At 39.7% G+C, this 15,679-nt stretch overlaps 1 protein-coding gene and 1 long non-coding RNA gene across 3 annotated transcripts in view; one reads left to right on the top strand and one right to left on the bottom strand.

The window, feature by feature from the left end:
* The window catches only part of MED4 (mediator complex subunit 4), a 57,333-nt gene extending 47,845 nt beyond the window's left edge, over positions 1 to 9,488 (top strand). For both annotated transcript variants that reach the window (XM_030813378.1, XM_003270069.3), the window contains 4 exons: positions 2,158 to 2,215; positions 3,841 to 3,927; positions 5,609 to 5,740; positions 8,273 to 9,488. In XM_030813378.1, the coding sequence (XP_030669238.1) occupies positions 2,158 to 2,215; positions 3,841 to 3,927; positions 5,609 to 5,740; positions 8,273 to 8,445 (450 nt within the window). In that variant the 3' untranslated portion in view covers positions 8,446 to 9,488. The remainder of the gene's footprint in view (positions 1 to 2,157; positions 2,216 to 3,840; positions 3,928 to 5,608; positions 5,741 to 8,272) is intronic.
* Positions 5,591 to 8,447, bottom strand: LOC105739849. Its single transcript, XR_001115837.1, has 3 exons — positions 8,233 to 8,447; positions 8,030 to 8,141; positions 5,591 to 5,807 (listed from the first exon to the last, which is right to left on the bottom strand). It is a non-coding gene; the product is annotated as an uncharacterized LOC105739849 (long non-coding RNA).
* Positions 9,489 to 15,679: the final 6,191 nt, after the last annotated feature.

Raw genomic sequence — 15,679 nt, 5'->3', positions numbered from 1 at the left:
AACTAGAAGCCTGGGCAGTTCAGGGTAAATTAATACCCCTACTAAGGAAACAACTCACTAGTAAATAGTTTTTAAAAATATATTAAAATCAGGCCGGGTGTGGTGGCTCACGCCTGTAATCCCAGCACTTTGGGAGGCCAAGGCAGGCGAATCACGAGGTCAGTCTGTGATTGAGACCAGTCTCAGTTCGAGACCAGTCTGGCCAACATAGTGAAACCCTGTCTCTATTATAAATACAAAAAATGAGCCAGATGTGGTGGTGTGTGCCTGTAATCCCAGCTACTCAGGAGACTGAGACAGGAGAATTGCCTGAACCTGGGAGGCATAGGTTGCAGTGAGCTGAGATCGTGCCATTGCATTCCAGCCCAAGCAACAGTGCAAGACTCTCAAAAAAAAAAAAAAAAAAAAAAAAAAAAAAATTAGCCGGGCACGGTGGCTCACACTTGTAATCCCAGCACTTTGGGAGGCCAAATTGGGCAGATCACCTGAGGTCAGGAGTTCAAGACTAACCTAGTCAACATGGTGAAATCCATCTCTACTAAAAATCCAAAAAAACTTAGCTGGGCATGGTGGTTCACGCCTGTAATCTCAGGTACTTGGGAGGCTGAGGCAGGAGAATCTCTTGAACCCGGGAGGCAGAGGTTGCAGTGAACTGGGATCGCGCCACTGCATTACAGCCTGGGCGACGGAGGGAGACTCTGTCTCAAAATATATTATTTATATGTTTATATATATTATATATATTAAAATCTGTAAATATATATATAAAAATCCTTATGAATGTAATACTTGCTTATCAAACAAAATTCAGAAAATACAGAAAAATGGAAAGAAGAGGGAAAAAACTGCCTTTAGTTCAGCTGCGGAAAGAATGCCACTAATCATAGTTTGGTCTATTTCCTTTGAGTCTCAGGTGTATTCGTTTTTTAGCTTATTGTAGTTAGGATACTAACAGACTTTCAATTACTGTTTATTGAAACTTAAGCATTTTTCATATAATTATATCCACTTTGTTTGATTTTCCCACTTTGTGTTATAAATAATTAAAGACAGTGAACACAGGACCATAAAACTGAATTTCATGACTTAAATAGTAGTAACTAACATTGATTGAGCACTTAGGCACCAGGCCCTGTGCCTTGCATTTTATATGCATTACTTCCATCTTCATAACAGTTTATATAAAGTCAATGTCATCATTTAGAGGAAGAAACCAATACTTTAATAACTAACTTGCCCATGGAGGCTATAAAGTAGATTGAATTTAAACCTTGATCTCTCTGACTCCATAGTCTTTTTTTTTTTTTTTTTTTTTTTTTTTTTTGAGACAGAATCTTGCTCTATTGCCCAGGCCAGAGTGCAGTGGCTCAATCTTGGCTCACTGCAACCTCTGCCTCCTAGGTTCAAGCAATTCTCCTGCCTCAGCCTCCCAAGTAGCTGAGATTATAGGCGTGTGTCACCACGCCCATATAAATTTTTTGTATTTTTAGTAGAGATGGGTTTTTACCATGTTGGTCAGGCTGGTCTCAGACTCCTGATCTCAAATGATCTGACTGCCTCGGCCTCCCAAAATACTGGGGTTACAGGTGTGAGCCAATGTGCCTGGCCTGACTCCATACTCTTAACCACTGCGTCATAGTCGAAGATATGCAAATACTAGGTTAACTTCATTTTGTCCTTTAGTGTACCTGGGGGCTTGGAGGGAGTGTTTTTGTGAGAAAGTCATTAAACATTGAGGTGATATATAAACAAATAAGAATATGAATTCAAGGTTGTATCTTCCAAACTAGGGGGAAAGAGGTATTTTATTCTTGAACTAGTTGCAAGAATAGGATGTTTTTGGGGTCATGCATAGTCTGGATGTCTTCTGCGTGTTTATGATAGAAGACTTGAAGAAAAAGACAATCCAATTTATGTTTTGTTTCTACAACTAATTTGTGAATGGGAGATTAGTTCATAAATATAATATTTCTTTCATTAAATATGACTGAAATAAATAATGTCAAGTGGTATTTCAGAACATTACAGATAAATTGTTGGGATTTCCAAGTTTCAAAGATTGTTATTGTAGGATAAAGGATCTTGTGAATTAAGCCAAAAACTAAGTTTGATATAGTTGAAGAATAAACCACATTTTTTTAATGTTGTTTAAATTAGGCAACAGCTGTTTACCAAGCAAAGGAGAAACTCAAGTCAATAGAAAAAGCAAGAAAAGGTTAGTATCATGGGAAGACCGAATGACCTGAAAAGTTAAGATTCTGGTTTCAAGAAACCAGTACAAGAGGATATTACTGATAATCATTTGCTGCTGTTGAAAAGATTCAATAAATTTTTATCGTAAAGTGTGTTATGTTCTAGCATTGTGCTAGGTGTTGTGAGGGAGGTAGAAGTATCACATCCTTTTTCAGATTATGAAAAGCAATTACTACAAGGCAGTTTACGGCTGTGTGCCCAAATGTACAGTAAAAACAGTTGAGTTTATAAAATTGGTGGGAGAGGGAAAGAGAAGTATGGGTTAGAAGTGGGATTTGTACCAAATCTTGAAGGCTAGGACAGAGAGAGTGAAAAGACATCCATTGGACAACTGAGCTGGGACTGAAACATCATGAAGTCAGAGCCAGACGTACATGAAGTCAGAGCCAGTTATAGCCTTGGCATATAAGCACATTTGGTGGTGCAGAGGCCCACGTGCCTTCCTGCCCTGCTGTCCCTTTTTCAAAGGCTTCTGTTAAATAGCTAATATTCCTCTTTTTTTTTTTTTTTGAGATGGAAGTCTTGCTCTGTTGCCCAGGCTGGAGTGCAGTGGTGTGATCTCGGCGCACTGCAAGCTCCGCCTCCCGAGTTCATGCCATTCTCCTGCCTCAGCCTCCCGAGTAGCTGGGACTATAGGCACCCGCCACCACGCCCGGCTAATTTTTTGTATTTTTAGTAGAGATGGGGTTTCACTGTGTTTGCCAGGATGGTCTCGATCTCCTGACCTTGTGATCTGCCCACCTCGGCCCCCCAAAGTGCTGGGATTACAGGCATGAGCCACTGCGCCCAGCCAAATAGCTAATATTCTTTGGAGAGTTAGGTTAGGCTTCTGTAGCAAGAAACAAATCTCTAGGAGCAATGACTGAGGCTGGCTATTGACTTCTAGACCATTGTTTGATTCTGTTTTTAATCTTCAAAAATTGTACACACATACACTTTGTTACGTTGAAACTATCTAAAGTTTGTAAAATGAAGTGTGTGGTTCTCACTTCTCAGAGGTAACTATTAATGTTTGGTATATGTCCTAGATTTTTTTTTCTAGCTCTGTGAGTATGTATATAATAAAAATACAAATACACATATGTACATATATTTTGAACACTCGGGTCATACCGTACAGCAGTTTAGTTTTTTTTTTACCTAATGAATACATAGTATACATCTTTCTATTTAGGTCTACTTAAGAGCCTTAGAGCATATTGATCAAACAGAGTGGTGTGAACTGTCTGCTCTGATTTCATAGCTTGGATGTCTTTGAGAAATGAAACACTGTTTTCTCTATTCGTGCTCACTATTGCTTTCAGAAGAGTAATGATATTTAACGGTAGTTAATAATTGAGATTATTGAGTGCTATCGTGCTGATCTCCGAAATTTGTTTATGTCAACTGATTTTTCTGGATTAGTGTCCTGTTTTTGGAGATTTAAGTTTATACTACATATGTAGGTATTGTTAAGGAAGGCGGGTGACTGAGATTATTTTATTTTCAAATAATTTAAAATTAAATACGATGTGTAACTTATAGATACATTTCTAAACTTGTATGTTTGTTAGACTACAGGTTATACTGTCCTCTTAACTCTTTTAGGTGCTATCTCCTCTGAAGAAATAATTAAGTATGCACATAGGATCAGTGCCAGTAATGCTGTATGTGCTCCACTGACCTGGGTTCCAGGTAAACATACTCGTCTTTTATACTAGATATATGTGGTTTTGAAGATTCTCAGGTGACTATGTACAGACATAGATTTAATTTAAAATGTATTTATCCTTAGAAACCTCTGCCACATATTTTCACATCTTTAATGGTTTATAGGTAATGATATAGGCCATGGTTTTTATAAATTCGGTTTTCTACGAAGCCATTGTTGCTAGGGACTTTGTTTCTTTCCTCTTTTGAAATAATAAATTGATAATTTTTTAAAGTACAAGATAATAATGTGATGTTTCTAAAGCTTTGGATTTATATACCATTATATCAGGGCTGGCCAGAAGCAAACTCCTTAGGGCCATTAGGATTTCCACAAAGGTTCCAGCTTGAGAAAGACAATTCCAGTTCTCTTAGATGCTAAAGACAAAGTACTGTGCACCCAACAGTGAACACACAGGCTTGGAAAGAGCTGGGATAATTAGACAGCAAAAGAGAGGATCAAGCTGCAACTATATTGACAGTGGATGAAACATAAAACAGGAGACGTAAGGTAGCAGCCTTACTGGAGGAAGGGGAAATATTAATAGTTATCTCCAGTTCAGTAACTTCTGAAGGTGCTATGTTACCATGCTGAAAGCACTAAGGGTGACTGTAATTTTGGGGATAAGTAATCTGCAGTTGGTGAGATGTGCCCAAAAGGTCAATCCAAATCTGGTCTTTTTGTCAACCACATACTGCTATTTACTGTGCTCTCATGTTTGGGATGGACATTACCTGCTCCTGCTATTTCGCCACTTACAGGAATTAGTTTCTGAATTACAAGATCAAAGAGGTTGGTTAGAAAAAGGTATTATCTTAGACAAGGTGGGATGAGGAAAAAAAAAAGTAAAACAAAAAGATGAAAAATTAAAAAAAAAAGATTTTAAATTGAGACAGTCCTTCTGTTAAACATTCCAGTCCTTTCTGTCTTATTTATAAGTGTCATGATTTTTTTCTCCCTTGCAGCATAATCATTGTCATTTTCTTGCTAGAAAATACAGTTAAGTTTGAATAATTGAGATTATTATAATTCTCTTAAGTTGTCATCTGGAATGTTTACTAAAAAATGACATCTCATTTTTTTAAAGTATAGAAAATAGTATATTCTTGGGAAGATTCAGAAAAGAAATTAAAATGCGTGTATTTTAAAAAGTAATATGCTATTAATAACAATTTATAAGGTGACTTTTATATTTCTTTCTTTTCTTTTTTGTCTTTCTTTTTTTTTTTTTTTTTTTTTTTTTTGAGACAGGGTCTTGCTCTGTGGCCCAGGCTGGAGTGCAGTGGCGCAATCTCAGCTCACTGCAATCTCCGCCTCCCGGGTTCAAGTGATTCTCCTGCCTCAGCCTCCCGAGTAGCTGGGATTATAGGTGTGTGCCACCACGCCTGACTAATTTTCTTATTTTTAGTAGAGACAGGGTTTCATCATGTTGGCCAGGCTGGTCTTGAACTCCTGACTTCAGGTGATCCGCCCACCTCGGCCTCCCAAAGTGCTGGGATTACAGGCGTGAGCCACCGCACCCGGCCAGATGACTTTTATATTTCAAAATTGAAAATGTAGCCTGAACTTTTCAGCGTGAACCAAGGAAAATGAGTATGTCAAAGAACATATTAAAATTTATTTTTTAAAATATGATTGAATTAAATGCAGTCTTTATTGTTTTAGGGGACCCCCGGAGACCCTACCCAACTGATTTAGAGATGAGAAGTGGGTTACTGGGTCAGATGAACAATCCTTCCACTAATGGCGTGAATGGCCATTTACCAGGAGATGCACTCGCAGCAGGAAGATTGCCAGGTAATGTTAAGCCGAAGAGTGTTTTCAAACAGATCAAGGTTTTCCAGAGATGACAAGGTTGGAATATCTGGCGGTAAAGCAAGTTTGAGATTCCCGACACAATTTTTTTTTTTTTTGTAATTTTGAGACAGTCTTGTTGTATCACCCAGGCTGGAGCGCGTTGGCGCAATCTCGGCTCCTGGTTTCAAGTGATTCTTGTGCCTCAGCCTCCCGAGTAGCTGGGATTACAGGCGTGTGCCACCAGGCCTGGCTAATTGTTGTATTTTTAGTGGATATGGGTTTTCGCCTGTTGGCCAGGCTGGTCTTGAACTCCTGACCCCAAGCAGTTGCCTGCCTCAGCCTCCCAAAGTACTGGAATTACAGGTGTGAGCCAGTATGCCTGGCTCTCAGACCCAGTTCATTGTAATAGCTGGATTCTTTGCTGGTTTATTCTGCTCTCTAAAGATTCTCCTTGAGGGAGGTATGAAATCAGAACAAGCTACCTTTCTCTTATTTGTAAATATTACACTGTCTTCCTCAGGCATTTGGCCTCTCTTTTTAAATTATTGCTCTAAACATAGCTTTTTTATAATTGTGAAACATGCTACGTAAATAGAGTACGATAGTTTACGGAATAAAGTGAACGAACTCCTGAACAACCCCCAAGTTAACAAAATGAACAACAATAGCTTTTTATAAACTTTTATAACTTTATAAAATAGTATTTCTGTGAGACCCAGTTCATTCTGAGCTTCAGTTTTCCTGAAGTTTTTCATAGGTTTGTGCTGTTTTTATATATATTTATTTTATATTATTTCTCATCTTTTATAGTTTGTAGGGACTTTTGATGTGGCAGAACATTTGGGAAGTAGAAAAAGGCATTTAAAAAAGGAAAAAAAAATACCCTTTCTGAGACAGTCACTTTAAATATTTTAGCCTGTTTCCTTTTTTCCCCTGTATATCTTTTGCTGAATGTTACATCATAAGGCTGTTCCTGTGTCATTAATAATGCTTTATATGCATCATTTTTGTTAGCTACCTAAGGTACAATCGGGGGAACTCAACTGTGATATCCTTGGATATCACCTCATATTTCTCATGTTTTAAAAGTACAGGAAAAACAGATATGGGGAGTGAGTCACTGCCACATTTTGGACCAAGGAAGGGACAGACCTAGAAACAGTCTTCCCCAGCCCCATCCCAAGGCTGATACTCTCATATCATGGTGCTGTCATTGGAGAGGGTGTAGTGTAATTGTGGCCCACTCCATGGCAGAGAAGTTAGATGAGGCGTCAGAGGCCAGAGCTGGCAAGCAGGAAATTACCCACTGGGGTTCCAGCTTGCTGGGAAGCTGTCCTTTGGGATTCTGGTGAAACCTGCTAGGAAACCACCTTTAGAGACGCCACTGAAAGTTGCTATGGTGAACACCACTTAATGTCCTGCACACCAACCAGGCATCACAGCAGTAAAGGAAACAAAACCACCCGATTCAGAAAGTGAAACTTGTTTGCCAGTGGAGTCCCACTTGTGCCCTCTACTGACAAAACTTAATTGTGGCAGCTGGCAAAGGAGAAATGGTTTCAGGGGCCAGGGAGAAGGGTAAATTTGAAGCTAACTGGCATACCTTTCTAGTTAATACCATAACTCTTTCTTTTAACCCTTTAAAAATCTGCCTTCTTTCTTTGAGTCTTGAACTATACCTGTTTATGTGCTCTGTCCCTTTGCTTTGGAAATACAGACTTCAAATGTGACTTGGGCACTTTTTTGTAAGGTATTTCATATGCATACATTGCTAATCAAACCCTCTTTGATGAGAGTCATTTACAATAGCAGTTCCTCTATCAAGAAATCATTCAAATCTGTTATAATACTAAAGTACCTACTACTTGTTTATAATATGTAGAATAATCTACATAACCTAGTATACATAAGTATGTATTATATATGCATATAATAGATACATAGATACAGGAAAAATTTGTAATTATAAATGTCTTACCAAAGAAGAATTATGTCAGCTGACTAAATAGTTTCTTACAGAGTAGTATGATTTTTAAAAAAAAGTCCCCAGTTGCTAAAATACCACACTTTTCCTTGATAAATTTGATTTTTATTAATTTGGACAAATGTGTATTTTTTTCCTAGTCTTAAAAAAATTGGCACAATAGCTTATGCCTGTAATCCTAACACTTTGGGAGGCTGAGGTAGGAGGATAGCTTGAGCCCAGGAGTTGGAGACCAGCCTGGTTAACATAGTGAGACCTCATCTCTACAAAAACTTCAAAAAGTACTCAAGCGTGGTGGTGCATACCTGTAACCCAGTTACTCAGGAGGCTGAGGCAGGAGGATTGCTTGAGCCTAGGTCAGGGCTGCAGTGATGTGTTCATGCCACTACACTCGAGCCTGGGTGACAGAATGAGACCCTGTCTCAATAAAAGAAGAGAAAAAATTAAAATTAAAAAAAAAAACTTCAAATTGTTGCATAAAGGGGAAAATAAGAACTAGATTAATTACAAATAGAGCTGTTCTTATCTATGCTTCTTTTTTTCTCCAGATGTCCTTGCTCCACAGTATCCATGGCAGTCAAATGACATGTCGATGAATATGTTACCACCAAATCATAGTAGTGACTTTTTGTTGGAACCTCCTGGGCATAATAAAGAAAATGAAGATGATGTAGAGATTATGTCAACGGACTCCTCAAGCAGTAGTAGTGAGTCTGATTGAAAAACCGTTAAAGACAATATACAGAATTGAATACTGTAGAATTCTGTTTCTTTAACAGTAGCAGGGAAATGTAAACTACAGGTGACAAAGAATAACTGGGTAAACACTGGCTCTGGTAGAATTGTGCAGTCATTAAAAGTCAAAATGAACTTTCTTTTTAAAGCCAAAGATTATAGTTTTTAGTTTTAAGCCACTAGGCAGATATTTAGGGGAATAGTCAAAATTTACTGTTGAAAAAGCAGTTGCTATGTGCTGTCTTACCCTGTTCTGTTCCAGTTGTGCTGGATTTGTACATAGCTCTTCTAGAAATAGAGTTGAGGGAAATTATCCACGTGCATATCACTAATAGCCTTCTTGGAATTATTTAGAAAAGCATTTTTAAACTGGCAGTGGATGACTGAATAGGCATCATATTTCTTTCTGTGTGTCATTTAAAAGTAACAAAAACTCCCATTTAACAGTAAAGGCTCTTGGCTTCTGTTGGAGGAATGGGAAATTGTCTCAATTTGTACAGTTTGTAATTATTGTAATTTTTGTAAATAAATTTGTTTGTACATTGTATGCTTTTTTTAGTTTAAATATACTGTCAGTGTAGGTAGGAAATTATTTCTGTAAATCCAGTTGCATTTTATAATAGTTGAGTGACTAATTGAATTGAAACCTATTACAACTAATAGGTTTCTCAAAGGCTCACATTCCTATTAGAAGAAATAATATTTTTAATAATTGAAAAAATTTGCCACAGCCTTGTTGATTTTAAGAATAGATTGTGTGAAAAGATTAAGAATGGAAAGCAACCATTTCTTCCCTTCACCTTCCTCTTCTTACAGTTCCCCAGGAGTTATTTTTAACCACTTTTAATTTCTGGTGGTAACCTCTGTGTTTAGGTAATATGCTTATACAACTATTTCTTGGTATCAGTTTTAGACAATGTATCTTCTGATTTCAAAGGTAATACAACATTTAATGTGAAACATTTAGCGAATACAGTAAAGCACAAAGGAGAAAATAAAATTGTTAGCATTCTACCCAGAGATAATATCGATTCATATTGTAGTGTAGATTTTTTTAAAGTTCACATACACTCTTTTTTGTAAAATGAGAATAATGTTTATTTCCTGAGATACTGCTGTATTTTTTAATTGCTAATCTATATTCTTCAAATGAACTGAGAATTCCATTTTTCCATCATTTTTTCCTTTTGATTATTTTTGATCTCTAGAAAAATTGGAAAATAGGAGATTAATCTTACATTTTCACCATCTAGAATTAAGGACATACAATGTTTGAATGTCTTTCCCTCCAGGGCTATTTTTATGAATGGACTAACACAATATCTAATTTTAACCTTGCCTTGTCCGTATACTAGGAATATTGATCCATGTGGATATATTCTTGAAAGATTTACTTTAATGGCTAAAATTTTATTGTGGTATGTACCATAATGTAACTGCCTGTTTTTATCACCAAATCTTTAGGATAGATTCAAAAGGATTGGGTTTTTCAAATTCTTTAATACTGTATTAGTTTTCAGTTGCTGCCATAACAAATTACCATAAACTTGGCTCAAAACAACACAAATTTATCTTAGTTTTGTACATCACAAATGCGAAGTGGGTCTCACCTAAAATCAAGGTGTGAGCAGGGCTGCATTCCTTCCTGTAGGCCATAGGGGAGAATCTGTTCTCTGCAACTTCCAGGTTTTGGAGGCCGCCCTTGCTCCTGCTCCAGGCCCCTGGTTGGTGAGTGTTTCTCATTCTGCATTACTGTGATGCTCTTCTGCTTACCTCTCCCATATTTAAAGGATCCTGTGATCATTCTGAGCCCACTGGATAACCCAGGATAATCTTCTTATTTAAAGTGAGATGATTAGCAACCTTTATTCTGTTTGCACCTTAATTCTTCCTTGCCATGTAACAAAACAACATTCATAGGTTCTGTAGATTGGGATTTAGACATCTTTGGGGAAAGGGGGTCATTATCCAGCCTATCAGAAATAATCCAAACTTTTCCCCTGAAAATTACACAAATATACATTCTATCAGTTTTACAGAAAGAATGAGACTTAACTATATAAAGTACGAAGTCAATATCATAAGTCTATATATTTCTGAATTTTTTTTTTTTTTTTTTGAGATGGATTCTCTCTCTGTCGCCCAGCCTGGAGTGCAGTGGCTCTATCTCGGCTCACTGCAAGCTCCACCTCCCGGGTTCATGCATTCTCCTGCCTTAGCCTCCCAAGTAGCTGGGACTACAGGTGCCCACCACCACGCCTGGCTAATTTTTTTGTATTTTTAGTAGAGACGGTTTCACCATGTTAGCCAGGATGGTCTCGATCTCCTAACCTCATGATCCACCCTCTTCGGCCTCCCAAAGTATTGGGATTACAGGTGTGAGCCACCGTGCCCGGCCTGAAAATTTTTTTTAAAGGTTTTTGTGTATGTCCCAGTAGATGCCCTTAAAATAACTGCCTCTGGAAATGATTTGTCTATAAAAGGTCATAAACGCAAATTTATCTTCAGAGACAAGGCCACTAACACAAATGTAAGGAGTGGCTAGATATTACTTAACAGGGAGTGGTAGAAATTTTGGCCAAAACTAGAGTGTATGCCCAGGCATTTAAAATTAGATTATATAAACTGTGGGACAAATCTAGCCCAAAAGTGCCTGTTTTGTTTGTTTGTTTGTTTATTTTTCCAGAGATGAGGTCTTACTTTGTTGCCCAGGCTGTTCATGAACTCATGGCCTCAGGCAATACTCCTGTCTTAGCCTCTCAAAGTTCTGGGATTACAGGTCACCATGCTGGGCTCACAAGTACCAGTTTTTGATCTTGGTATAACTTTGTGCAGTTGTCACTTTGGGAAGCTAGAGTGAGATCTGCCTAAGAATTATGTATTCTGAGGTTGCGAGTGGACAAATCCATCCCTCAGCTGCATCAGCAGTTATTTTTAAGTCGTAAAGGGAAACACCTTGGGGCTAAAAACAAAGGGTAGAGGAAGAAAAACATTTGCAAAGCCACACTTCTGTAGGCAGATTTCTGAATTTGTTCATAGGAAGTTACTGTCTTGTATTTGATTCTCCAGTGTCCCCTTTAAGGAAATCTGTAGGCTGTTTTTTCTTTCCTACTGATAAGTATAACTTTTAACTCTGGGGATATTATTCAGCTTTTTTGAAATGGTCTTGGTGCTAGAAAGACTTGTAACTGTTTAAGGGTCTCTCTTCCACTAATCTTATCCTCCTAAACTTCTGCCATACTTGTGACATGTGAAATTCATGGGTGTTCTGAGTAGGTTTCTGTTTTCTAGCATAAGCATAGTGCCTGCCACTTTGTAGGCACCCAATAAATAATTATTGCAAGAATGAATCTCAGCTCAGTGCAGTGGCTCACACCTATAATCCCAGCACTTTGGGATGCCAAGGTGGGCAGATTGTTTGAGTCCAGGTGTTTGGGTCCAGCCTGGGCAACATGGCGAAATCCCATCTCTACAAGAAATGCAAAAATTAGCCAGGCATGGTGGCACACGCCTATAGTGCCAGCTACTAGGGGAGACTGAGGTGGGAGGATCACTTGAGTGTGGGAGCTGTGATCATGCCACTGCATTCTAGCATGGGTGACAGAGCAAGACTCTCTCTCAAAAAAAGAATAAATTTCAATTTATGTCCCTGGAGGACTGGCTTGAAGATGTTAAAGTAAACTCTAAGGGCCCCCTTTACACCTCTTGTTTAAAGCCAGAATCCACTTAACGCTAGACCCTTGCAGGGTGCCCTACCTGCATCTCCCCTAACTATATAGCCAATACAAAGAATTAACCTCCCATAGCTCACTGAAAGAAGAGAGAATAACAAATTATATAAAGAGGCATTTCTGAGGCAATAGATGTTATTTAATTATAAACTGAGTATTAGATGATAACGAAGTTTTGTGAGCAGTTAAACAATGGCAGTGTGGTTCTGTAGAGCTATGTCTGCATATTGAGCTGAACCGTAAGAGTGAAATGGGGTGACGCCAAGGATTGTCTTTAAGATACCAGTGGGAATGGTAGAGAAAGAACCTATGAAAGCCACTCTTTAAGAACAATGAGAACAACAAATATATCAAAATGAACTCCAGAATTCAGGAAATTAACCAAAGGCAATGTGGGAAGTTTTACTCAAGAAAACCACCTGAATCTCAGCAAGAACAGCCTGCTTTGTAGCATTTCCACTTACCCTAATTTCATCTCCTTCTCCCAAACTTTGTGTTAGCCTTGGCAACCAACAGTGCCACAATCCGAGGGAAAACCAGCAGCCACTGGAGGGTGTAGAAAGGCTCTGAAGCTCCCTCAAAACACCATCTGCTGAGAATTGTTATTTGACCTGACAGTTCTGTGTGGCATTTTTCTGGAAATCCCCCTTCACAATGTTGCAGAATTTTGCTCCTTCAGCTAAAATTGGGATCTTGTCACACAACCAGGAAAATTTGGGCATGCAGACACATTGAAGTGTGAGTAGGGCAGGATTTTATTGAGAAAAAAGGAAAAAAGAAACCAGCAAAGCAAGATGGAGTGCTGTTAATAGGCCCCCCACCCCACAGATTGATTCTTAGATCAGTCACCACACAAGCTGAAGAGAGCAGGCTCCTCCCCTGTGAGACAGATATTCCCCGGGGCTCCACCCACTTCCCCCAGTGCGCATATCGGGCTCCAGTCCTTTGTGGGCATACCAGACAAGCCCTGGACAGATTCCCTCATGTGCAAAAAAGCATGTGATATAAACACTTAATGGGGCAAGGTGAACATTCTCAAGGGACCCTTTTTTATCTGCCTAGGCATTTGGCTGTCTTATTCCCCCCTCTAAAGAAGTACATCTGGCCAGGCGCGGTGGCTCACGCCTGTAATCCCAGCACTTTGGGAGGCCAAGGCGGGCGGATCACGAGGTCAGGAGATCGAGACCATCCTGGCTAACACGGTGAAACCCCGTCTGTACTAAAAATACAAAAAATTAGCCGGGCGAGGTGGCAGGTGCCTGTAGTCCCAGCTACGCGGGAGGCTGAGGCAGGAGAATGGCGTGAACCCCGCGGGGCGGAGCCTGCAGTGAGCCAAGATCGCGCCACTGCACTCCAGCCTGGGTGAAAGAGCGAGACTCCGTCTCAAAAAAAAAAAAAAAGAAGTACATCTAACTGCTTTTAGAATAAGGATACGGATAAGGATGAAGATAGAGCTTCCTGCTAACAGGCAGTGCTGTTTTGGGAAAATGGCAGTCAGATTTCCCTCAGGCCTACCTAAGGGTCTCTGGCAAAAGGGGCCATCCTCCAAGGCTGCTTTGCATGACCATTTGGAATTTGATGGCCCAAAGGCTAGAAGAGACAAACTGGGTTATTGGAAAACATATCAAAACAAAGCAAGGTGGGGGTAAGGACAGCTCAGAAATCCCAAGGCCTTTTACCAGTTTGCACAGGGAGAAAGAGGCCAAAAGCCCCACTGGTAAAAGACCTTTTACCCTTTTGCCAGCATGTCAGGCTTCTGGGTTCCCTTCCCCTAAGCCCAATCCTAAGCCAAACAGTAAGGTTTGGGAAATTAATTCTTCCCAGTTTGGAGGATGCATCTAAGGGGAGTGTCCCATAGTATGGAGACATAATTGCCTATTAGTGAAGAGAGGACAGGAGGAAAAAGGAAAAAAGGTGTTTTTTCCAGAGGAGTCCCAGATGTTCAGGGTGCATTTGAAAGTGGTACAGACTGGCTGGGTGCAGTGGCTCATGCCTGTAATCCCAGCTGTTTGGGAGGCTGAGGCAGGTGGATCATCTGAGGTTAGGAGTTTGAGACCAGCCTAAACAACATGGTGAAACCCCATCTCTACTAAAAATACAAAAATTAGCCAGGTGTGATACACACCTGTAGTCCCAGCTACTTGGGAGGCTGAGGCATGAGAATCTCTTGAACCTCAGAGGTGGAGGTTGCAGTGATCTGAGATAGTGCCACTGCACTCCAGCCTGGGCAACAAAGCAAGACTCCGTCTTAAAAAAAGAAAGGGGTACAGACTGAAGATGAATGGATACTCATCTAGAACGAGGTGAATGAGGCATTCCAGGTTCCCTTCTCTTCCTAGCAAATACCCAGGGTATGTGAGCGGGGGAAAGCGAGGCATCACTCTTTCTCTCTTCTGTCCTTATATCCCCATGTCCCAGCAACTGTGACATGGTGCCACCCATGGGTGTCAAAGCGGCTTTCACTCATGTTAACAGGGGGACCTAGGGGGTGGGAGTATCCACTCTTACCCATGTACACCGTACCTCCCCTGCTTTCAGTAGTCTTTGAATTCCCTAGACCTTGTTTATGCTATGGATACTAGCATGACCTTTATACATGAAATGGGAAGCTTGGCTTTATTTCCAGGAATTAGTCATGCTCACCTATGCTGTGCCTTTTAACCTCTATATCTGCCTCTGGATCCCTCAGACCCAGTGTTCTTTCCAAGGGCTTCAACCTGAAGCTTAGAATTGAGTTTGGGATAAAATTGTGTCTTGAGGGGTTGCGTGGACTCCTTATCATAAGCCGAATGCCAAGGTGAAGCTGTGGGGTTTAGTCTTCCTCCAACAAGGGAGAGAAAAGAATGTCCTGTTACACACCCAGATAACTGGTGGCTGTAGTTATGCTTGCTGAGATTTGGGTGCATGGGGCTTGGCTTTGGTTAGCTCCCTTGGTCTTACTTTCCCGAAAAGGAAACCCCCACATTATGAGCACCCTATTTATTCCCATCACCTGGCAGGATTTGCAGGATAATTGCTCAAAACTAGACTATTGATCCAGATTTTTATATCACCCATTCCCTTTTATTCCTTCTGAGCTGCAGCCAGAGATTTCTGGTTGGTTCACAAGAACAAGCATGGTTCATCTAAAATGTAGGCAAAAACTTAAAAACAACTAATGAGTTTAGAATTTAATGACAAATGTATAAGTTTTGAAACAATTTCTCTCTCCAGTCCTCATTTTTGTTAAAAAAAAAAAAAACAGTCATGATGAGACTGAGTTGTTTGCAAAATAGACTTTAGTCTTGTACTTAGCCTGATTATTGCATAAAGTGCAGTAAGAATAACTATTTCTACACAGGCCTTTTAGATTGGCTTTGGTGGAACTCTGTTCCACAAGAAATCTCAGATAAGATCTTTTAAAGTTGAGCCCAGTCGTGGGTTTGTATCCTCGGATACCTGTGAGTTGGGTGATCCTCTCCTCTTAAGGTCCGAAGATAAACTTGGAGC

Source organism: Nomascus leucogenys, chromosome 5 (genome assembly GCF_006542625.1).
Source record: "Nomascus leucogenys isolate Asia chromosome 5, Asia_NLE_v1, whole genome shotgun sequence".
NCBI classification, from domain to species: Eukaryota; Metazoa; Chordata; class Mammalia; order Primates; family Hylobatidae; genus Nomascus; species Nomascus leucogenys.
This window is presented reverse-complemented; position numbering and strand designations above follow the sequence as displayed.